The sequence below is a fragment of the Gadus chalcogrammus genome, chromosome 17, assembly GCF_026213295.1.
Source record: "Gadus chalcogrammus isolate NIFS_2021 chromosome 17, NIFS_Gcha_1.0, whole genome shotgun sequence".
Taxonomy (NCBI): Eukaryota; Metazoa; Chordata; class Actinopteri; order Gadiformes; family Gadidae; genus Gadus; species Gadus chalcogrammus.
Window position 1 is genome coordinate 1709507 of NC_079428.1, and position 25119 is coordinate 1734625.

Sequence of the window (25119 nt, forward strand, 5' to 3'; positions counted from 1 at the left end):
TGTATTGGTGTGTGCGTGTGCGTGTGTGTGTGTGTGTGTCAAGGGAACACCGCAAACAGAAAACCGTCTTGTGTCCCAAAATAGCAGTTGGAGTCAAAACAGTTTAAACGGCCCCCATTCCTCTCCACTCCTTGCCGGTTATGACATGTTTACCAGACAAACAGACGGGACGCTTTTACTTTTTATGAACGTCCCCGGGTTTGTTAAAAAACAAAAGAAACCTGCTTGTCAGTCTCCCTGCGACACAAACAGAGCCTCGAACCGACAGGATCGATAGCGACTACGCCACCCTGCCCGCTGTGTTTGTTTTTTGTCCACTCCTTTGTGTGTAGGGAAACGTGTCCCTCGTGGTCGGTTACTGATTAAACAGACGACTCCCATTACATCATGCGAACTGAAGGGTCCCTGATTAGCTAATGTTTCACCGTGGTTTTATTGCCCTCCTCCTATTTGTGCACTGCCGGGCGCCTCAGGGAGTGTTTGCGTAGCCGAGCGTGGAAGAACCCGCCTGAGCTAGCTAGCTAGGTAGCCAGGGCCACTGAGATGGTCGTTATACACGGCATTAGGACCTGTTTACCAGAACTCATGGTGGCAAAATTAGCCTTTGTTCCAACTGATCGGCTGTTAAAGTGTGTGTTAGTGGTTCAATAGAGCGAATGGTTTTAGTAAGGCAAGGCAAGGCAAGGCAACTTTATTTATATAGCACTTTTCATACACAAGGCAGACTCAAAGTGCTTCACATATAAACATTGTCATACAATAAAATAAAATAATAGATAAGTAAAAGAAAAACATAGTAGCCACCATGCTAACTTCATCCGCACCATTTCTTGACATTAAGGCCAGAGTGGAAAACTTTTCTGAGGGACTTGTTAGGCATAAGTATTCCATCCCTTCAAAAAAGGATTATCGCTGTGCCAGGTTATTGTTCAGTAGTTTATTAATAACCCCGGTGACAAGAGATTGAAAACTAATGGCAAACCAGTAGTGCAGTCTCCCTCCACTCTCTCTGTTCAATGGTCTGAAGTTCAATGGCCTCACAACATCTCTGGTTGTCACTGATTGGACAACGTATGGGAATACACAATATTCAGGGCAATGGGTGCAAGTCCGTTACCCAGCATTGTACGTATGTGTCAGTTTCAGGATGTTATTTTGTATTCCAAGCCTAACTGTTGTTGTTGATTTATTATACAGTTGGCTTCACAACACATTGGTGCCATTACAAGAAACACAACAACAATCACAAAAGTGTAGAAATAATTTGTATGGACTATTGACGATTTGTCAGTGGGAGGCGTTATCGATCTGAATACGTCCGAACAATTGATTTTCTTGTTTTTAAAAAGGGGCCCCAATTGATTTTCTTAATGTTGAAGGGGCCCTGAACATCAATTCAGGGACACTGGAGCTGTCATATTACTGCTGTTTTATTAAATCACTATTGCATTCATGATGTCTTTATTGCGATCCTTGTTCATTCTCTGTTCATTCATTTCCTTTTTTCCATGACTAGAGAAATTCGTTTAAAAATATAATAGATTCCCATGAGAACCACTAAATTACCATTACTTACCATTAGTCATTTGGGAGATTATTTGATCCAAAGTGATTTTACAGCACCCAAACCCACGTCCATCAGGGGAGGCTAGGGTCAGGCAGCTCGCTCCAGGATGCGGTCCTTATCTAGGATGTGGACATCCAGAGACGTTGGGCCCTTGAGTCACACCCTAGCAGTCCCTATAGCCAGGACGAGTATATCAGGATGCATCATGGGAATTGCCGTTTGTGATTCTTTGCCATCTTATGATCGAGAGTTGTAACATAAAATCCTAAATTAACGTAAATATACCGTAACCGAGGCTAATAAAAAAAGTCTTGCCACGTCTCGCACGAGAAACGCTGTGGCAGTTTCAAACACAACAATGTCACCCAATAATGATCAACTATTTCACTAATAATTACTAAACGATGACCCAAAACACGATTACCATCAATAATATTCCTATCTTCCTATACTTCCCAAATGGAGGCGGTCATTGTGATGTGACGCTACAATGCACAAGCCCTATGGACAAGTAGTGTCCTTTGAGAGGGACGAACGCCACACATTTCCGCCCTGAAGCCTGAACAGTGGTCAACCACTAGTTTGCCATCGCAGTCAGAGCTGTATGTAGACGGTAGGCCTACACGGGGGAACACCAGCTCGCCGTCAGCCCTTGAAGGCACAGAGGCCAGCACTGTCGTCATGATGTAGGTCATTATCAACGGTCATACTGCATCTGTCCATAGAGCCGTCTTTGATCCAGCACACTTCTTTCTACTTAGCTTCTAATTATAAGCGTGTTGCTACACTTACTGCCGTATTGAAATCAGGTGACCCCCATTAACCAACCGACAAAGCTTGAGCTATAAGCGCAGAATGGGTAAATGCGTTAATGTAGTTTCATGGAGTTTATTCTATAAATATGTAATAAATAAGTATAAGAACAGTACGACATAAAGTAAGTAAAAGCTTTCAACAGCGAAAGCTCATTTGTACACGGCTTTCCATGCCTCTATTTGCGTTGGCATATGAAATTAAGCTTTTTGTCAACATTGCTTTGCATGTTTCTCGATGCCAGGGAGGAATCCGTCTCTATTAAAAGCCTTGTGTAAGACGCAGCCAATGCTGCCTGCAGCTTAATGAGAGGCCAGGACCCTATGGCTCGGTCCAGCCGCCATGTCCGGCCACCGCTGCGTTCAACAACAATGTCTCTTCAGTTCGTGGCCCACACTGGACTCAAGCCTCAACAATCCAGTGGTTGTCACAGCGATAAGCATGACGGAAACAACATGGGCAGAGCGTGCCAACCAACACAGGAACACAATCCAGAATTTGAATGCAATCGTGGATGCCACCAGAAACAGAGCGCGCCTCTCTCTCTCTCTCTCTCTCTCTCTCTCTCTCTCTCTCTCTCTCTCTCTCTCTCTCTCTCTCTCTCTCTCTCTCTCTCTCTCTCTCTCTCTCTCTCTCTCTCTCTCTCTCTCTCTCCTCTCTCCCTCCCTCCCTCCCTCCCTCCCTCCCTCCCCTCCCCTCCCTCCCTCCCTCCCTCCCTCCCTCTCTCTCTCTCCTCTCTCTCTCTCTCTCTCTCTCTCTCTCTCTCTCTCTCTCTCTCTCTCTCTCTCTCTCTCTCTCTCTCTCTCTCTCTCTCTCTCTCTCTCTCTCTCTCTCTCTCTCTCTCCCCCCCTGCCCCTGCCTTCGCTGTCTTGCTCTCTGTCTGTTTCTCACCCTCTCTCTCTCTCTGGAGGAATTCACAACGCCGCTAACCGAAATGGAATTTTTCAGTTGCATTCGTTGTCTACTGCCTCACTGAGCTAATCAAATATTAAGTGACTTAGGCTAAGAAAACACGGCTGTCATTTTCAAAACTAATCTTGATTGACATCCTCATAAACATAAAAGGTTCCCATGAGCGAGGCGTCTCAATCGGCCCTTATGCTACACAGACACAAATCAATCCTAATTCATTCAAGCGCGATGCAAGTATCGGTTTTTCGCATGGGAAAGTTCCCTTTAACGAGCCCCGGTTTTTAAACACACGCCTCGGCGCTGGATGTTTTGTTCTCGTGAAAACGATGAAGTCACTGCTGTGCTCCACGCCGAGTAGGCCCATGCAAAGCGATCCGCCAACAGACATTGCCGCGAGCATTATTCTCCCACAAGGGACGTTGCACTCCATCACATCCCAGCACAGGATATAATTATGGTTGTGTGGGATTTAAGATAACCTTCGGCCCTGTTTTGAATTGCGGCTCTATGTCTTTTATTCTAAACAGGAATGGGTTCCATACCACGCACATTTTTCATAATTGGATATGTTTTACTGAAAAGGTTTTCTATACGTTTTTTTAAAGAATAGGCATGTTTATGGCATTTATTGTGACTGGGCTTCAGGCCAGCCGTGCGAGACAGGTTCCTGTTTGTAGAAGACAAATCGTACATTTGTAAACTATAGCAGAATGTTCAAATCAGATTTCTTGGATCATATTCCTATTATCACCACCCCCCACCCTTGTTATTTATCTATTGTATGTTGTACATTCTGGCACTTAATGTACGCACTTATTGTGTATAGGTAATGTACCGGTCCATATAAATCCTCCAGCTGCCTACTTCCAACAATGCCACAGGTTCCAGCGAAACTCAGAGCAAAGTTCAACAGGTTCATCTTTGACAAACGGCCTGCCCTTTACATTTTAAATAGGCCACTCCAGTTCGCCCCCCCCTTTTACCCTGACATGGATGTCCAGGCAGTGAAGCTGCTAGAATGACCTAATAAAACCCATGTGTAATAAAATGTGTCGAATCAATCACAACATTACTAGTGAGTAACTACTGTTATGAAGCGCTCAAACCGGAACACCAACCAAGACTAATAACCAATACAGCACCGCATAAAGAAGAGAGGCTCCAAGTGTTTGGCATCATAACACGACTTTGTGAACAATGTTTTAACCTACTGAGTAGGATAGCGACACACAAACGGTGTGAGGGATAAACAGCCGACCATGGTACAGCTCATGGGGGGGGTCTGAAGGATCACCAGGCGCCTTCCTCTGCTTTCCTTATTCACCACACGCTCCATCAGCAACATGCATTAGTCTTACTTAGCCCGCGTGCTAATTACACACCCTGGCTCCACACACACCTCCAACAGGAGCACCCCCACTAGTCAATGGAGGGTGGGGGGTCCATCTGTCTACACGGGCAGGACAGGCTGTTGGGGAGTGGGGGGGTTGTGGGGTGTTTGGTGGGGGGGGGGGGGAGTGGCCTGCTATGGATGCACAACTGATGATCTGATGCAGTGCTAATCATTAACTAAATTAGATCCGCAGAGATCGCCCGACAGTAATTACCTAAGCTTGTTTTAAGAGCCAGGACTCGAGCGACTCTGTACTTAATGAGGTGTGTATTTGTTTTCTGAACCGAGGTCATTGTCGACGGTTACTTAGTTAAACCGTTTCCTTTTACAGGTCCATTTCTAGAGGTTGTTGGTGCGCGTCCTACTACCTCATCAACAACGAGAATGAACCCGGGCCTCAGCGATACACACCGCCCGTACAGAGCAATGCAAACCGGGACCCCCCCTGATTCCAGCGGTGTATCCAAAGGGGGGCGCCGCTGGTGGACCCCTTGCACGCCCGCTAACTGCAGGAAGTACCAAAAAAAACAAAAAGTTCATTCAAAAGCAAAACCGGCGACCCGTGGCACCGGAACACAGCCAGCACCACGCTGCAGTAACTCCTCCACCACCAGCGCCACCGCCGGCCTCCCTCCACCCTCCACCTCCACCCAGGGGTCCTATCGCTAACAGGCTTCTAAGAGGCTTTAGCTTGCCCCCTCCACAAAGAGCTGCCTGTTGAGGCCGTCCCCGGGAGTGGGCCGGGACAGGTGGCGGTCCCCACAGGGGAGTGTGTGTGAGTGTGTGTGTGTGTGTGGTTGACTGCTAGAGTAATCGGAGTCAAGTCGGACACAAAACAAGCCGAGGTGTGTGTGTGTGTGTGTGTGTGTGTGTGTGTGTGTGTGTGTGTGTGTGTGTGTGTGTGTGTGTGTGTGTGTGTGTGTGTGTTTTGTGGGTTTTAGGCGACTGTTTATGCATCTGTTCAAAAGGAGATTGGTTTTGTGAGCGCGCGGCACACGGACTGGATATCATATTGCCTCTTGGGGAAATGTTTGGAAGATATAAATGACACTGATGTTCGACGAAGATAAAGAAAACACAGCAATAAATGAGGGATAAACATGGTAACACTTTAAAAAGGTCGAGCACAGATTATGAAAAAAACATATTTGAGAGGAAATACAAAACAGACAACACAGGACATTATATAACGACAACATTATGTGAGTCACTCTGTTTCATATCAGTCGGATCTTCGAAATCTAACCGTTTGAAATTCATGCCGCGTCGTATTTGTTTGCAAACAGAACAGCGAGGGTGCTTCAGGACCTGCCAAACTCTGCGCTACACCAGTCGTCGCTGTCTGACCTCCCTTGAGTGGAAAATGGCCTTTCTGCTTTCATTGAAGCGCTGAAAAGGGGACGGATGGGCTTTAAGTGGGTGCCAGGGAGAGAGTGCCAGAGCTTCAGGGACTCTTCCGGAAGCTTTATTTGCCCACTGACCCAGCACACTAACGGGGGAAATCTGCAAGGCTCTCTGGTATCTGTTGTTTTGTCTGTATTTGGTGTTTCACCTCCAGCACTTTTAATCTGAATTAGTGGGAAAAAGGGGGAGAGTTGGACAGGGGTGAGGTGACTTCTTAGATAATCCGGATTAACCAGTGACCACCCGAATATGGTCATTATATATTATATTCAACAATTAAAAATACCAATCATTTGTAAATCAGTCCAACTATGGATCATTTGAGGTTGTAGCCTTTCAAAACTCTTGTTTAGATCTGTTTGATCCATCTCGTCATTAAATTTTTTTTTTAACAAAACTGAGTCTCACAACAGACCCACAATCCAACAACTTTCTCAAAGACGATAAATGCAAATATTGAATACCAGGGCTAGATCAGACGAGGCTTTACTGGGACTGTTTGACAACCAACCAGATTTGGGTAGACAAGCCATGCATTCTGGCCGACGATCAAACAGGGCCCTGCTGACAACACATAATTACACAGAAGCTTCTAGACAAACAAGCAACCGTGGCAAGATAAAGAACACAAACCACATGCTGCCACATACAGAGAGACACAGGCAAGAAGCCCGAAAGAGAATATCTGAATAAATCAACACAGGCAAAAAAAAAAAAAAAAGGTTCCGAAACATCAACTGAGACATAGATGATACATTATTTTCATGCGCTGCGAGCGATAAGAAAGCGAAATACGACTCAAACAGTGTCCCTCTGAAACAAACGCAAAGAGTGAGAGACGGTTCTGGGAGCCAGACAAAACTTGCTGTATTTCCCCCTGAGGATCCCATCTCTCACGGAGCGTTCTGGAACGTCACCAGCAGAGGATGTCGGTTTATGAGTGATCAGAGACAAGGCTGCTGCTGAGAGCGATTTCAGTCCTCAGTGAGGGGGAAATGTCTACGTGACTTGTACAATTAACTATGTGATGAAGACAGGCGGAAAGTTACCGGCTTTTAACTGATGTCTGTTATGCATTTAAAATGGGCATGATGATCCGGGCTCACTAAATGAGACTGTCACTTTGTACCCTGGATAAATCAAGTGTGATGATGAGGATGATGAAGGGTTGAGAACCAGGGAATGGGACTAAGGCCACACTAACTTACCTGCACATGAGTTCAGAGAAGACCCTTGTTAGTGAATACCTCAGAAATTCATTAAGGCCTAATACACACAGATACCCGATTTATCCAGGCCTATCCATGGCCTGTTCTCTTTCCGTGTCACTCAAATCAGATGCAATTTATCTACACACTATATTTCTGCAGACCGCATTTGGCAGGCTTCAAACAAATGACATTTCAGGAAGTCCATGTCCAATCTGACTCCTGAATCGCCAAGTTGGTGTCCAAATTGAATACCAAATGGCGGACAATGCTGGGAGTCAGAATTCTGACTCCTTTTTAGGAATTCTCTCTCTCTCTCTCTCTCTCTCTCTCTCTCTCTCTCTCTCTCTCTCTCTCTCTCTCTCTCTCTCTCTCTCTCTCTCTCTCTCTCTCTGAAGAACAGAGAGATCAAGCTGGAGAGAATTTTGATTTCTTCTCTATCCTTTGACAGCTGATAGGGTCCTGTCTTAGCGACTGCACTGCATTTCCTGTGGGATATGGGGCATTGAGAGAGAGAGGTAGAGTTAAAGGTAGAGAACGAGAGAGAAAGAGAGAGGCCAATCAAAGCATCCTGAATGTCACAGGACAAAGCCTTGATGTTGTGGACTCCAAGGGATTGACAGGAGGAGCAACTACAGGTCCGACGGCAGGAGAATGGGGACTGCTGCATACAGGTAGTGATAAAATGAGAGAAGCTAGTCGTGATTGTATGACAATGCATCAACAGACACACACACACACACACACACACACACACACACTCAGACAGGCACGCCCGCCTGCAGGTGGATTATATAGGATCAGTTCAACAGTGCACCGTCTCGTCCTTCAGGCGACATCTCTTGGGGAACGTCATGTCCTTCCTCTACTGAAGCACACAGAGAATTAGCGCTCCGTCACGGAGTAAAGGCAAAAGCAATTGGCCACTCCCTCCCCGATCAGGGACATTACATATTTCACAAGTGTGCATTCCGAACCGAGGGATAATAAGCTAATCTTTAGTGAGCGTGTGTGAATGCCTGCCTTGCCATTGTGTGTGCTGTGCTCGCCCACGTGCAGCAGAGTGCAACTAACGACCAATCAGGAAATTCTTAGTTCCTCATGCTTAAAGACTCAAGGTTTCCGCGGAAACACGACGACAACGTGAGAACGTGGAGAATGTTGAAAATGTTGTCGTTAGGATCGTGACACGCAGATACCAGTCTCACCGGTCTGAGAGGTAGACTGTGGTGGGGCGACTTCATTAAACCAGCTTTTTGTCCTGATGGTTGCGTTTAGAGACAGGGACAAAACAGGGATGCAATGTCTATCTTTTGTCTTCATGTCAGCACTTGTGGGAGGATGGAGGAAGAATTGAATGAGGCGACATGTCAAAGTTTGTTTGCTGGTTCATAGTCTTGCATCTTTTCTGGGGGCACCACTGACTAAAGTATAAAAAACAAAAACTAAACAAAAAACAAACTAAGAGAGGTACACAAAAGACGCAGACACACAGCAGAGTCATGCAAAGAGTTAATATTGTCTCGACTGTAGAGTGATCGATGTTAACACATGCCTTTAACACAACGATGACTTGATGAGGTTTGTGTGGTGAGTCACTGACCAAACATTGACTGAGGAAATGTAACTGTGCATGCAGGGAGTGAGTCGGTGAGAAAAGATTCAAATTTTAAGTGTGCCAACGGATGTATCTATTTTATGACGCATCTGACCTCTGTATCACCCTATCGCACTGAGGCACTGCATGCCCATAGAAATATAAAGGGCAGTGTCCCAGTGTGCCTAAAATGACTGTAGAACTGACTGTAGAACAGCTCTGGCACTGCTGTACAGAGACACACCACAACAGCATGAAACCGATGAGGAATTTGTAATTAGTTGTCAAGACTGAAATGATTCCAGCTGAAATCATACCTTATTAAGCGTCCAAGTGGGATTCGAAATACCTTTCCCTTAAAAAGAAAACAGCGTGTGCGGACTCAAGGTCACGCGGGAAAGCCTCAGGAGTTCTCATGTCAACCTTAATTTGTTTAGTTTAGCGTTTGGTGTGCACGCTTGTGTATATTTGCTGGGTGGTATTTGCAGAGCTCTTAAAAGGATCCTGCCTGGGTGCAACGGTGGCGGGTGAACAATTTGCCGGGAGCCGGGAGCTTAGGCACTGCGGATCGCTGAAGTGCAAATAGCAGAGGGATCCCAACTGGCAAACCTGCATGGAAGAAAACCTTTCCAGAGTGTACTTCTACCATATTTGGTTAGGCGGGTCCCCAAGACCAACGTGATTTCATGAGGCCCATGTGTGGCGGTCAGCAATGATGTGTCCTCTACTCTGTGGCGAGGGGCCAAGAGAGAGAGAGAGAGGCTGGGAGAGAGAGAGGCTGGTAGAGAGACAGAGAGAGAGGGGCTGGGAGAGAGAGAGGCTGGGAGAGAGCGAGGCTCGGAGAGAGACAGAGGCTGGTAGAGAGAGAGAGAGAGACAGAGACAGAGACAGAGAGAGAGAGAGAGAGAGAGAGAGCTCAATTAACTGCCAAAGTGGGATGTCAGTCTTGAGGTAAACGCAGTGATGTAATAATATTCTAGGAATGAGGTGCTCACGCAGGACACGCAGAGAGTGCGTGCCGCAGAGAGAACAGCTGAAAAGAAACGCCACATTAGCAGCATGGCTAGGCCTAAAATACATCAAGTCATTTTCCGTGAGGAAAGAGGATATTTATAGAGGGCAGGCCTTGTTAAGTTTTCCAATGGTTTCATAAATCTTTTAACAGAGTGCGCTCAAGTCTGGCAATTTAATAGGGCTGACCCAGTGAATCTAATATGCTGCATCTCCTTCACAGCGCAGACTTCGTCCAAGCCATCACTGCTGAACCATCATACCAGTCCACGGGCAATCACTCCTGATGCTGAGACGACATCTTTTGAATTAATGTGTCTGTGGGTGTGAAGTCTGCTAGACAGAACATTGGATTGAATTAAGATGCCCTCAATTTGCTGAGATTCAGATAAACTACATCGGGGAGGTTGGAAAATGTGAAACGAGAAATCAAATGTGAACTTGAGGTCAGCGCAGACTTGTTTGCAGCACTGTTTTTCCATCTTAAGGGGTGCGTGTGGCCCAGTAAATACAGCCCTCTCCATGTTTCCCCAGACAGTAATGGGTACGTTCCAGTGGGTTCACCCCGTAGCATAGTGACATGTCTCCCAGATACCAGAATGCACTGCTTCCCCCCATTCTCATTGTGGCACTAGCTCCAACGGTTGCTAAGTCGTTTGTCAGCGGATCGCTCATTGAAGCTCCATCTCTTTCAGGTATCATTCGTTTTGTTGAAAAAGTAATTGAGGACCTTATCAACACAAATTACCTCCATCATTGTTTTGAGCTGAAGCAAAAGCTCCTTTATTCTTCACAACAGGCCTAATTGTCAGCTGCATGTTGCAGGCCCACCAAATTGGGGGCTTGTACAACAGAGTGCATCATGGGAGCTCCACCATCCACTTGTGAAGTTCATGAATACATTTCCTTCATCATCAATAACTTCTATCCATCCCTGCGTTCCAATAAAGGGAAGGGTAGCTACAGTACGTAGTACGCGTAAAAAGAAAAGTTATGCGATTTGGAATGCAGCCCATCGTTGCCCAAAACAATTTAGAAGTGCTCCGATTCATGCTCTAACAACTTGTGAATGTCAAGAATACACTCCCTTCGTCCTCACAATTGCTTCTATCCATCCCTGAGTTCCAACAAGGGTAAGGGTAGCTGCAGTAGGCCTACGTAGGCCTACTGCAGGTAAAAAAAGTTGTGCGATTTGGAACGCAGCCCGTCATTGTCCAAAACAAGTACCTACACATTTGAGCTTTTTATAGGGTCCACAAAGTATAGGAAATACCTTTGCTATACTTTTTTGGGCAGGCATTTTGGATAGAATTTGAATTGGAGCTTCAATTCAAGCTGCGTTGATAAGGATAACCCTGGAATGAACAATAAATGATAGGCCTACTCACCTCCCACTTTATACTCACCTCCGTCGACCGCGCGGTAGAAACCAGGGTCCTTACAGACGTTCTTTAATCTAGCAACCAAACCGCGGTGATCAATAACTCAAGGATGACTTTCGATTATGATTTATTTATTTTTTCGTCCATAAAGTTAACAGACGATGAGCCGCAGTCGGTCCGCTGTTACGTCACGTTCTCCCGAAAATACACAGGAATACGTAAACGAGATGGGACGCGCGTTCCCTGCACGGAAACACACGAGTATCAGGGCCACGTGGGAATTATTATTAATAACAATAATACATTTTGAGTTTTATGAGAATTAACTCAGTTATGAGTTTAAAGACATAATTATGAGTATAAAATCTGAATTCGGAACAAGACCTCTGTTATTTTGCACTGAGAGATATAAAAATATACATGTACAAAAAATATATATCTAAACATGTCGATACACAAAAAAATATAAATATATAATGCATAACTATATAATTATATACAAATCAGTAATGTGAACGAGCTGTGCATGTGTCCGGGTTGATATGTCACGAGTATCTTTGGTGTTATGCATCAACACACCACAAAGCCAGAAACTGTTGATAAACCTTGATCTAATCCGTCTCGTCCAATGGTGGAATTCAGAGCGCCTGTCAAGTGACAACTGACCAGACTCCCATTGAATGACCCGGTTACGTCAGCAGGCCATTGTTAACGCACTGATGCACTGGGCCCTCAATTTACCAACTAGTGTTGGAAAGTGATTGGGATATCGAGTAATTCTCGATTTTACCACCAGGCGTGAGTGTGATTGGCCATTTCAAAACCTGCCCTCTGGCTATGATTGAAAGATCAGTCTGCCAGTCTAGCCAGTCGACTGTACCAACTGCTTGTCAATTCATCAATCGTCTGGGTGGGCACGCCAACTCATGTCACCAGAGGGCAGATTTTGAAATGGCTTGTGATGGCTAATCTCACTCTGGTGGTGAATTAGGGGCCTAATGCAGCAGCTTCACACCTTTTGGAAGGCTAATCAAAAATGCTAAATACTTAAGGGCCCCTATTGTTAGCAGGTGTAAAATAGGTCCCTATAATATTTATAATCGATTCAAAGAGAGATCGTGTTTTGCCGTTCATAATTCTCTGGGATGTTGCATTGCAGTTTAGCTTGAAGGACATTTTAAGCATGTCAAACGCTCCATGTAGAAGTGATAAGACCAGTAACATAAAACCAAATGGGGACAAGCTGGCACTGCAGGTGGGACAGCTCAATCTGTGTGGCTAGGGTGAATCATTGAATGCGGGTTGAGCTGAAACTGAGCTGATGCTGTTCAACATCTGTGCTATCGTGTTTTCCTCACCACCCATGCAGCCAATTCAAAACGCTGCACATACAATGAGCAAAGGGTTCAGGTTCTTTACACTCTGGCCTCCTCGTCAAAAAGAAACCATTGGATGAGTCTGAAATCCGAAACCCCGGCATTTACCCAACCCCCAGCCCCCGGAGGGCTCATTAAGAATAGAATAAGCTGTGGCTGATCAAACAGCGCCATGGCTGGCCCAACCGAGGGTCCAGTGTCACGGCGCATAAAGAGAGTGTAACTTTAGCGCTGGAAAGTTTCGCCCCATCATGGTCACTCATTTATTCCCTGGCCACGGAGACCAAGTGTTCTCAGCTTCCCGAGTGATGACTTTCCCAGTGGGCATTCTGTCTGGAGCTCTGATTATCCCGGGAACATCAATGAGACTGTGTGTGCGTGTGTGCGTGTGTGTGTGTGTGTGTGGGGGGGGGGGGTATGCGTCTCTCGAGGTACGTGTGTGTGTGTGTATGTCTCCCTCGGTGTATGTATGTGTGTGTGTGTGTGTGTGTGTCTCTCTCAGTGTGTGTGTGGGTGTGTGTGTGTGTAACTCACATCCATCGTAAATGAGAGCGCCGAAACAAAACAATGGTGAAAAATCGCATGGCTACTAACTCTGTCTGGTTTCTGACCGGGGCTAGTTGGAATTAACCGGGTGCAAGCAACGTACTGGGATAACAGGGATTACCAGGCGATTTCAAGGCTGAAACAAGATGCTTTGTCTCCCATCCCCTTCCACCACCATATCAGCCCAGCACTACACAGAATTCCCTTCCTCTGCAAAAAGCCTAAAAATTATTTCTGGCACAAAAAGAACAGTCATTTACGAAATAAATGAATGAGTCAAATTGAGTTTAAGGAGGGTTGACCTGATTTAATACAGGCCTTAGTCTTTGCCACGTTACACATTCAAAATGTAGGATCATTGGAACTCATTCTTGGCAGAAGAGGGCAGGATGTGTAACAGACATGTTTTATTCTGTCTCATACTCTCTTCCTCTTCCTTTTAGACTCTCCTTCTCGCCCTCGTTGAACAAGCATGCAGTTCAATTTCTCTATAAGGCAATACAAACTATTGCACACAGGGGTTAGAAAGATCACAATATATTATCATTTTGACTTGACTTAAAAATAAACGTTGCAAAACAACAATATGAAGGAAACACCGAACACGCAGTTCAGTACATCGGTACCAAAAACGAAGACAACTGATCAAGCAAGACCAGAATCTTTTTTCTTGGCAATTTCGTTTTGTTTTAGATAAAAACAGAGCTTATTTTGAAAGTAGCCCACTAGACAGACACAGACACACACACACACACACACACACACACACACACACACACACACACACACACACACACACACACACACACACACACACACACACGTTTCACATGTGTTTGTCTTATCACCCGACCGACCGTGCCACACCACAAACAGGTATGCAAGCTTAAATGCTTAAATGCTTAAAGCACCTTCAAAAAGGCCACAATAGTATAGCTTTGGGCGGACAAACATCCAAGCAACTGTTTTGGAATCACCCTTGAACAACGAGAGTACTTTCTAAAACCGGTGTGAAAGGCTTTACAGTAACGTACAGACAATAGCAATCGTAGAAAAGCCCAAATTAGAAAAAAAATCAAAAAAAAAAAAAAAAAAAAAAGAACTTTGGATCGGAAAAGAAAATTGCACAACATTTACCGAGATAATTGCACTTGACGCCGTTTGCACCTCCATTAACAGCAACCTTGAATAAAAGTTACAACAGTCATTAAACCTTTTATTATTATTTCCGAGACGCCAGATCAACTGACTGACGCAACAGCTACCGTGTGAACACGTTTAGCGACGCATTTAAAGAGACAATTTCTCCCAGAATGCAGTGTGGCGGTGGGAGTTCCAGATGTGGGAGTTCCAGATGTCAGGGCTGCACTTAAATCCACTTTACGAGGCACTGCTCCGCTGTCAAGCTTATTATTCAAAGGGGATAGCACATGGGGTGATAAAATAGCCTGTGATGCTGAAGCATATGAATAAACAAAGCATGAAAAAACAAAACACAGAAATGAACCGGCAAATTATTCTTCTGGAGCCTCTATATTGACTGGCAAGTGGCAATGTGTGACCTTAGCGTTTACCCCATACACATAAATTAAGAATTAGGATTCGCGGTATCGTCAAGATAATTTATTCACAACAACCTGGCGCCCACTTGTTGCTACGAGAGTCAATCCCAACGTCTTTTCCAAAACAGATTATCGGCCGTCATTTCTGCACATCCTTCCTTTAAAAATAAAAAACACATTAAAACAATCCGGATGAAGCACCACGACTGTGCACTTCTCCTCTCTACCCGAAGCAGTAGTACTCATCGGATTCAACCCTGAGTTTAAGCGGCGATTTGCCGAACGCCGTCTCGCCGTTAATGACGCTTTTCTCCTCAAATGTCTCGAGATCCGTGGGCGAGGGCTGGTCCGGGAGGTCCTCCCCTAAGGTGTCCAGGTAGCTTCCGACCGACAGCCCGTCCAGCCCGTCGCTGTTGCCGTCGTTCAGGCTGTTGAAGCTCCCGCGCAGCGAAGACCCGTCCTGGCTGTCCGATAGGCTGTACAGGCTGCCCATCAGGCTGCCCTCCTGGCTGGCCACGCCCCCCTTGTCGTCCATCACCCAGCGGATGGACTCGATGCCCTCGTTGATGGACATGAGCTGCTGCATCAGCTGCCCGTCAATGGCTCGCAAGTGGGCCTACGATTGAAGGGGACACAGAGCACATTAGAACAAGCATACACATAGGTACACACACACACACAGTTGTACCTTGAGCATCAATCTACTGTTTTGTGGGAGCGTATTCGCGTATCAGGTGGACATATAGGAAGGGCGGGGTGATAAACCTCACAGAAGGGCGTTGGAGGTTGATGGAGGCCCACAGATCGATCGAGATTGCCACACACACACACACACACACACACACACACACACACACACACACACACACACACACACACACACACACACACACACACACACACACACACACACACACACACACACACACACACACACACGTCCTTGAGTCCTCTTCGGTGTGTCACCTTAATCACATCCAATAGTTGCTAGAAGCCAAGTATAAACAAGATAGTCGAGCAGAAGAAAATAAAAACACTGTCAGCCGTATAAGGGCGAGCGGGCAGTTCATTCCACCTGTTGAAAACAAACTGTCATGTTTTCATTCCGCGCTCACTGGACAGAACATCCTGTGCTGTAATTCTCGTGGTGGCAGACATAACAATACATAAACAAAAAAGGTGTCCACTGTGTTGATATGGATCTGTTGTTCTCCCTGTATTGGCACCAGTCAGTGAACTCAGTCCTCGACTTAAGAGGGTCACAGTGAACCAGACAGAGACAGCGGCTCGTCTTAACTTCCTGCCACGGACACAACCGTGCCTTTGATTAGCTCCGCCGGTCAGATGCACTCTCTGGTCTCTGGGTGTGAGTCTCTGAGCCAGACCCTCCCCCCCCCCCAGTACCCAAACACACACTGATCCCTGCAGGCGCTGAAAAGACTGTTTCCCCACCGCTGTGAACGGCCTTGATAAAACAAGAGCTGTATGTGTGTGGCTGCTTGTTGAACAACAATAAACCTGGCCACTGTTGATAACCACTGAGGCACTGCGTGAGGGGCTTATCTCCTCATGCAAAGGGAGCTGGGTTAGTGGCTCCTGCTTGGATCTGCAGAGGTGTAACGCAAGGATGTCTGCATGAAGGGTTGCTATATAGGCATGGGAAGGGTTTGCCCTCACTGCCATTTTATTCTTGCATGTTAACTTGATTATGATTGATGACTTGTTTGTGTCCATATCATATTCGAGCAAATGTATATCACACAAAGGCACGCGCACGCACACACTAAAGTTAATTTAGGACCTAAGGGTCAGGATTTTGGATACCATGTTTATCCTCTCAAAGACCGAAAGCCAATCCACGCATGGCTGCACGCGACATGTTCCAGTGGTCCCATGCATTATGTCTGCCGTACGACATGAACGTCTGAACGTCAAAGAGGAGGAAGAGACGTTGGCTCGACTGGATTAGGGATTAAGATGTAAACACAGTCTGGGTTCACTGCAGCACAAAAGGGACCAGGAAGACAGCGCAGACTAAGTAGTCTCATAATGGATTTAAACAGTCCCTTTGTGCGGCTGTTCCCTTCCCCCTGGAGACTAGTTGAATATGCACTGATAACATCTCAAATCTCAGCTCACTCTAAGTGAGGTCATCTCATGAATTATTCAGTACTTCCAGGTCGAGTTGAAATGTTTTCGTTTGTTTTGTTCGCTGCTGAGCTGACTCAGTATAATGACAGGGCTCGACTACAGCTGGGGAAACGCGGTCAACTTGACCATCTGCCCAGGCCTAACTCAGGGCACGAATGACCCTGGCGATCCGAAGGGGATTTTCCCTGATTGAGGGTCAACTGAGACGACTTGACACTCGTATCGACTTAAGTTAAGCTGCTGCAAGGACCTTGAATACAAAAACTCAACAAAGTGGTTGATGTTGGAAAAACGGAATGGCTTAGGCATCATTTCATTAAAATATCGGAAGATATTTGAGGAAGGACGGTAAAAAGGTGACACTTTTTTGTCACTGCGCTGATTGGTTAGAATCATCATGACACATGTTGAAAGGCTGTCAATCATCACTGATCATATGTTTTCAATAATGTTTCCAAGGCCCATATAAACCACCTGTATGCATGGTCAGGTTGCAGATGAAATGCATCTAATCTGTCCAATCAGGGACAATTGCCCTATATTAATAATCGAATGTATTTTATAGATGGCAACTGAATCATCCTAAAGCAATTACCCTCACATTGGTCTTGGGACACAAGTCGGTAGATCTACTTGACAAGATATAGATATAAATCAAAAAGGTATCGGTTTACACCTTGGGTGTCCTGCCATGGGGGACTGCAATCACATTCAAACAGATCAGAGTCCTGTTGCGTTCGAACTACTCAGCGGACAGATTGCATCAATCCATGCAATCAAGTGGGGATCACTCACCATTTCCTGCTTCAGAAACAGCATCTTGCTCTGCAGTCGCTTCAGGTCTGCAGAGTTGGCCCGGCACTTTACCGCTGTGCTCCCACTGGACTTCTCCTGCTTCTTGTCCACCTTCCCTTCCACCAGAGACCGAACCAGACTCTCGGGGACTTTGCGACCCAGTTTAGCCTCCAGATCCTTAAAATCCGGCATGACGCTGTCCTCGTCCATGCTCAAATCCGAACGTATACAACAACAAAAAGTGTCCTTTTGCAAGGCTGTCTCGGCGCGGTACAATCACTGCCAATAGCTCCGAGCCGTCAGCGCAGCAGATTATGGGGTTCCGACCTCAGAACTACTCCCAATGACTTCATAAGCAGAGAATAGGTCGGAGGCTGGGAGGTGGTGGTGGAGGAACCGGGCAGCAAACTGTCCACAACGAGCAAGTCCCCTCTCTCCACTCTTAAGAGGAGGTCGTTTGGCCCCAACAAACCACACTTGTTGCCAAGTACTTTGTTAACCAATGCAAACGGAGGATACAGCAGAAAACAGCGCAGGCTCGCAGATATAGATATATATACAACCTCGGTGGAGGGGAGCGGCCGGCGCTGGTAGCGTTCAGGACGTCCGAGCAGGGAACAGTGTGTGTGCGGCGTACGTCGCAAGGCGGGACGGTGTGATTAGTATAACGTGCTGTTGGGCGTGGACACACCCAGACGGCCTGAAACCCGACCCCCCGACAGGTGGGAAGGGACCCATGTAGATGCAGGCCTCTTTCTATATGCCTGGTACGAGGAGATTATAGTCTTACATTTTGTCCGGTTGTGTTTCAATCATGACTTGAATTAGGGGATGTCCTCTATTTCCCACTTGATGAGTAAATAATAATAATGCCTAATATAATTTTAGACTTCACCTTTTTTTAAATCACACATTGCCTTTTAGGCCTGCAGGCAAATTAAAAAAAAAATACAAAAGCAAGTGTTGGTTTAATAAAACACGATAGCAAATGTCTGTATTTCTTTATTTCACCTGTGACGCCTCTCAATCGATGCCTTTCTGTTTCTGAGGTTGCACAATGGCACCCCCATGTGGACAACAAAACCTCCAGCAAGATGGTGTCTAACAGAGCCTTACATAATGCTATTTCACGATGTAATGTTTGCTTTGAGATGGTACGATATGTTGACCTATGTATTACCTCATTCTATTTCAAGTTTTTCTTAGGTTTAGGGTTACAGTAAAGTGTAACAGATTGTATTGACCTCACCACCGTTATTTATTTAGAGACATACAAAAACATAAACAACTTTACACAAAAATGGCAACAATACAGCAACACTGATCACTGTGGGAATTACATTTGAGCGGTTGTCTATTCATTTGTATTCAAAACTCCTATAACGTGAAAAGCACACTTTTTTTGATATTCATTCATTCGATTCATGTTCATTTACTTTATAAAATATCAGAACCATTATCTGATTGTTGAAGCCTTGCATTTGATGAATCACAATCATATAGGTGTCCTGTCCTTACTTTATTTTCAAAATCAAATTACTTTTACTTAAATAAATAAACATATGTATTGCTCAGTTTACCACTAAGCTACCAACCGGCCTATTGGATCAGTTAACAATTCTGCGGACGTCTTTCACCTCTATATTCCTTCTTCTTCAACAAAGGTTTCTACTACCCTGCATATTGTATTTAAGTGTGTCATTTTGATAAGTTACACGCATCCCACTGTTTCAAATGACGCGTCATTATTCCATACCCTTGCTCGCACAATGTGTGTGTTCGTAGACACCTGAACAAATGACACACACGTTTATAGCTGCATGTCCTTTAAAGAAAACCCGCCGTGTTCCAGACCAGCGCTAGGTCTACAGAGACCACTCAGGCGCTCTACTAGCCCACCGATTGGTCTAGAAGGACCATGGGGGCGGGACCTAGACCACGGACTGGCTCTTCTCGTCGTCGTAGCGCTGGTACTGCTCTCCGAGCAGGGGCTGGCGGCCGTCCATCCCGCTGGACTTGCTGCGGAGGGCGCAGGTGGCGGCGGCGAAGACGATAGCGACGAGGAGGAGGGAGGCCACGATGACGATGATGATGATCTCCGTCATGGTGAAGGGCGCGGCTGCGGAGCGCATGGAGGAAGACGGCCATGGTCGTTAATATGGCGTCAAACATGATCGGCTTCAAATCCCTCTGGTTGTCATAATTGACCCTCAGCAACTCACGATTGAATGAGGAGATCAAATAACAAAATAGGGTAAATGAATGCATTTTGCAAATGTTTATAGTTTTCTTATTTAAAAGTATATTTAGTCTTCAGTTGTCTGAAGTTGAACCAAATTTGGGTGAATCTAAAGCTGTGTCTGAAATCGTTCCCTATCAGGGATATAGTGCACTATATAGGGTGCTCGCCATTTTGTAGTGCTGTTGGAATTTTCAGTGGTTTTCATTTCATTCACAATATAGTGGACATAAAATACCCACAATTTGAGCGAACATACGATGTTCCCTATATGTCACTCCCGTATACCACAATGCAATGCGGTCGAGTAGAAATGTTCAGCGTAGTGTCCGAATTCTTGTTTGTCCGTTCCCTATATATATCATAAACACTATAGAGGGAATAGTGAGTGAGTGAACAGGGAAAGATTTCGAACACAGCTACATTTTTCGTGCGTTTTTGGGGTTTGAGATTGTGTTTGAAATGCGGTGAAATCACTGGAGCCTGAAGAGAGTCCCTAACGCCTGAGTGAGTCCGTCAACCGGCCCGGTAGTGGCTCATGTCTGGGCCTGGTGTCCTGTACCTGGCCACACGGCGTCGTAGGAGTAGCCGAGGTTCTCCGGTGCGGTGAGGAACATCTCATTGTTGGTGACCGGGGGCCAGAAGGGAACCATGTTGTAGCCCTTGTTGTGGCCGATGGGGGCGTTCTCGTCCGGATAGATGGCCTGTTCTGTTGGAGGGTTGAGACGGAGATGGAGCTGTTAGCGGCTAGCTGTTAGCGGCTAGCTGTTAGCGGCTAGCTGTTAGCTGTCAGCTGTCAGCTGTTTGACGTTACCTTATTATTTGTTTACAAAGCGTTGAGGTATGGATATATGAATGGATAGAAAGAGAGATAGAGATATAGAAAAGAGAGAAAGATAGACAGACAGACAGACAGACAGACAGACAGACAGATAGACCAACCGGGGCCGTGTCTCCTCAGCCACTCGTCGAAGATGGCGTCGGTGTAGGTGTGGAGCAGGACGAAGATGGGGTCGTTGGGGGAGAGGTGGGTCTGGCCGCCGGTGCCGTTCAGGAACAGATGGGCCAGGTTGTGCAGGCTGCGGACGGCGGGGTCGTAGTTCCCCTGGGGGGCGCTGTAGCCTGCGGACGGAGCAGGGAACGGACAAGGTCGGACACGGTGCATTGAGTCAGAGCTGGAGGTTGTTGTGTGTGGGCGTGTGTGTGTAGGCGTGTGTGTGTGTGCGTGTTTGTGTGTGCGTGTGTGTGTGTGTCAGTATGCATGTTTGTGTACAACACTATTTGGGGATTTTGATTTGAGTGCAAATCATGTTTGGGTGCCTATGGACGTGGCCATTTTGTAATTTAAATTGTAAACAATGTCATCCTGCAGACGCTTCCATCCACGACAACTCGGTGTGAATTGAGACGTGGTAATAGGTTTGTGTGTGTGTGTGTGTGTGTCTTAGCCGAGCAGGGAGAAGTCAGCAGTCCTCCTGTTCTAGGTCAACAGGTCTGCGTACCGTTCGGGGATCGTACCCCCCAGTACCTGAAGGTACCCCTCGCCCCTCAACCATCTCTCACCCCCCAGCCGGCTGCGTTCGACAGCTCACCTTCGATGGTGTTGCGGAAGCTCTCGGAGGAGGTGGAGTAGTAGGGGGGTGTGTCGAAGGCGTTGACCTGCAGGCAGTCGGCCACGTCCTGGGGCTCGGGGAGTCGCTGCACCATGGGCCGGTTCACGTTCCCTGCCGGGTTCCTCTGGATGGGCGAGGTCTCTGAGCCTGGAGGGGCAAGGAGGGGGGAGGGGAGGGTGAGGCCAGTGGGGGGGGGGGGTGACCGCGGGGCGCGCACACACACAGGCACGCACGCACGCACACACACACACACATATGCACAAATTCCCTCACACACACACACACACACACACACACACACACACACAAATACAAACACACACACACACACACAAACACACACGCACAAACACACACGCATACACACACGCGGACAGACACACAGACACACTCAAATATAAAAACCTACGGGTCTTACGCATGGGGCACACACACACACACATCCACACACATACACACACACATCCACACACATACACACACACACGAACACACACTCACAAACACACACACATACACACAAACACGCGCACACACACACACTCAGATATAAAAACCTACGGGTCTTACGCATGGGGCACACACACACACATCCACACACACACACACACACAAACACACACTCACAAACACACACACACACACACACAAACACACACAGACAAACACACACACACACACACACATAAAAACCTACAGGTCTTACTCAACACACTGGCGGCTTTGTGATGCTGTGATCCGTACTGCGTTACAGGGTGGTTCGATTCTCTGAGATTTGGCAGGTTCAAAGAGAACAGTGTGAGACTGCCCCACCACCGCCAGTAATACTTCCTGAACGTAATCGCCCAAGCGGCTGCGGTCACATGTCGACACGAGTCCTGCCGTGGTATGCAGCAGGCCGATTATTAAAGTAATCCTGGAGGCTTGTAGCATTAGAAGTACTAAAACTCTCCTGGTTGCACTGCGTTCTGTGTGGAGTTCCTATGGTCTTAATCAACGTTGGCCAAGGCGTTGGACTGAGGGGTTTTGTCAGGGTACTCTTGGAATAAAAAGCCAGTTATTCCGCCACCTCATTACTTATAACCCCCGGGGACTCACAGCGGAAATAATCGTAACATTCACGCTTTTATCCAAAGCGGCTTACAATAAGTATATATGTTAGAAGAAGGGGAAACAATATATCGCTGTCGGTACAGTAGGGATGTGCAAAGAACCATTGAAACTGCTAGGTTAACGCATTCCCCGTGTGCAACAAAGAAAGCTAGGATAAGATGCCACACAATGCTAAGTTCTTTTTTTAGGTGCCAGTACGTACAACATACAATAAGTGCGTACATGAAGTGCCAGGACCTACAAACACACAATAAGTGTGTACATTAAGTGCCAGGACGAACAACACACAACACAATAAGTGTGTAAGAGGGGTGGGGGCGGGCTGGGTTAAGGGGGGAACAGTTACGTCAGTGTAGGGCGTGTCGTACTGTTGCAGATGGTGCCAAAGGTGTCGTAGTCCTCCACACTCTCACACATCACCCTCCACTGGGCGAAGATGGAGTTGGAGCTCAGGGCGTTGATGTCGAAGCTGTTGCGGGCGCCCATCAGGTCGTCGGTGCAGATGTCGCAGGTGCTGCCCCCGATGGCGAAGTTCCAGTAGGGCAGCGCAAAGCTTGGGTCCTGCAGCATGTCCTGGGGGGGGATTGATATGAAACAGTAAGGTGGGTCGCTCTCGGCCCAGATATGGATGATTGATGATATATTGATTGATGATTGGTTTGAAGTCAAATTTCCCAAGATTCAGGTTCATAAAAAGCAATTGCATTTAATGCCACCGGTTTTTGAGGCCGGAAACTGTACAGATAAATATGTCTTAAAATTTGTTAATTAGTAAATATACAAATTAAAAATAAAAATAAACATAATTTTTTATATGTTTTTGCTGATAATGACACAAACATCTCGTTAAATTCCACCCAAATACGTCAAATAAACACAATAAAACACATCATGAAATTTCGATGCTCGCATTTGATAAGCTCACCTGCATGTCTCTCTCGAGCTGGATCAGGTGGTACCTGTGCCACGTCACGAACCCGGGCCCCTCGTGCGAGAAGTCCACCCCGCCGAAGCTGGCCTGGCCCGCGCCCAGGAAGGTCTTGCTCACGGAGTAGTAGTGGCTCCACACGAAGAAGTTGTAGATGGTCACGTTCTCGAACTGCACGGTGTTCTCGTCGGGCCCGAAGATCTCCTCATAGCGGCGCGTGGCGATCACGAGGTCGGGGTGCACGGTGCGCTTGGCCTGGTCCAGCGCGCTCACGAACGCGCTCTTCTCCGCCGCGCTGAGCAGCATCACGTTGCGTCTCACTGGAGCCCGAGGGGGGAGGGAGTGGGGGGGGGGGGATGTTGTGGATCAGTGTGTGAGGAAGTGAGTGAATGAGGCAGAAAAAAGGACCATCCCATCACTTGATTTTTTCTCTTTCTTCCTTTCTTCCTTTCTCTCTCATATTCTCTCTCTCTCTCTCTCTCTCTCTCTCTCTCTCTCTCTCTCTCTCTCTCTCTCTCTCTCTCTCTCTCTCTCTCTCTCTCTCTCTCTCCCCCTCTCCCTCTCGCACTCTCTCACTCTCTCGCCCTCTCCTTCCTTTCTTCCTTACTTCAGTTCTTTCTTGCGTTTTTCAACATTTTAAGCATTGAAAAAACTAACTTTTGCAAGTTATTTCAATTTAAATTATCCACTCATTGCTCTGCTATGTATGTCTAAGGGAGAATTTACTAAATTCGATCCCTTAATTCCCACCCATCAACGTAAGATTATATACCGTCATATAATAGCCTACAGTACAATACGGTAAATAAAAACCCATCCACTCACCCACAGACACCGCCTGGTCGCAGTTCACCCCTGTCAGGCCGTGCCGGCACCGCCCGCAGTTATAGCCGCTAAAGTTCCCGTTGCACTGGCATGAGCGCGCGAAGAAGCGCACCGGCCACCGCTCCCGGTCGTCCCGGCCGTCGTGGGGGTACTGCGGCCCGTGGGCGCGCGAGTCCACCGTCAACGCCACGCACTGTCCGCGTCCCGAGCTAGAGCCGCACTGGTCGTTAGGGAGACCCAGGGGCGACGGGCAGCACTCGGCGCTCCTCAGCCCGTCGGGGGTGACGCACTCCCGGGGGAACTGGGCGCTGACCCACCCGACCCCCAGGAGCACCAACAACAACGATCCGCACTTCAACATATTCCCTCCAAAAAATAAAAATGGTATCTTGAAAATGCTGACTTAAAGGTCTTGTTTCCTTCAGAACAGCGCCCCGGCAACTGGCTCAGCCTCCGTGTTGTGCGTAGAATCAGAGGGCCCCAATTGCGCAGCAGAAGAGGAGCGTTGGGCTTAAGTAGAGCATTAGCGCATGGTTTGGTGGATTGTGCGGGGGCCCTCGTGATCATCTCATCACAGTGCCAGGGGGCTCGGAAATGTGATGCGGTCAGGTCAGCCATTATGCCATTCGTCTAAAGAACGAGTTAGTGTGGTACAGAATCGAGTTTAACACTTCAACACATCAT

General features: G+C 46.9%; 2 protein-coding genes across 2 annotated transcripts; both read right to left on the reverse strand.

Annotated features, from left to right (window-relative positions):
• Nucleotides 1-13383: 13383 nt before the first annotated feature.
• On the reverse strand, nucleotides 13384-18420 carry LOC130369769 (leucine rich adaptor protein 1-like). Its single transcript, XM_056575313.1, has 2 exons — nucleotides 17718-18420; nucleotides 13384-15387 (listed from the first exon to the last, which is right to left on the reverse strand). Exons 1-2 carry the CDS (start codon nucleotides 17925-17927, stop codon nucleotides 14995-14997), a joined length of 603 nt encoding a protein of 200 aa, XP_056431288.1. The 5' UTR covers nucleotides 17928-18420; the 3' UTR covers nucleotides 13384-14994.
• Nucleotides 18421-18713: 293 nt separating this feature from the next.
• LOC130369757 (5,6-dihydroxyindole-2-carboxylic acid oxidase-like) lies at nucleotides 18714-24905 on the reverse strand. Its single transcript, XM_056575292.1, has 7 exons — nucleotides 24436-24905; nucleotides 23608-23930; nucleotides 23051-23255; nucleotides 21549-21716; nucleotides 20899-21078; nucleotides 20519-20665; nucleotides 18714-19836 (listed from the first exon to the last, which is right to left on the reverse strand). Exons 1-7 carry the CDS (start codon nucleotides 24794-24796, stop codon nucleotides 19649-19651), a joined length of 1572 nt encoding a protein of 523 aa, XP_056431267.1. The 5' UTR covers nucleotides 24797-24905; the 3' UTR covers nucleotides 18714-19648.
• Between the last annotated feature and the right edge of the window lie 214 nt (nucleotides 24906-25119).

Excerpts from the sequence above, each read along its gene's own strand:
- LOC130369769 (XM_056575313.1), bottom strand. The coding sequence starts at position 17,927 with ATGGACGAGGACAGCGTCATGCCGGATTTTAAGGATCTGGAGGCTAAA. Across the intron at positions 15,388-17,717 it reads TGTTTCTGAAGCAGGAAATG|GCCCACTTGCGAGCCATTGA; the intron begins GTGAGTGATCCC and ends CTTCAATCGTAG.
- LOC130369757 (XM_056575292.1), bottom strand. The coding sequence starts at position 24,796 with ATGTTGAAGTGCGGATCGTTGTTGTTGGTGCTCCTGGGGGTCGGGTGG. Across the intron at positions 23,256-23,607 it reads AGCTCGAGAGAGACATGCAG|GACATGCTGCAGGACCCAAG; the intron begins GTGAGCTTATCA and ends ATCCCCCCCCAG. Across the intron at positions 20,666-20,898 it reads GCTGAGGAGACACGGCCCCG|AACAGGCCATCTATCCGGAC; the intron begins GTTGGTCTATCT and ends ACCCTCCAACAG.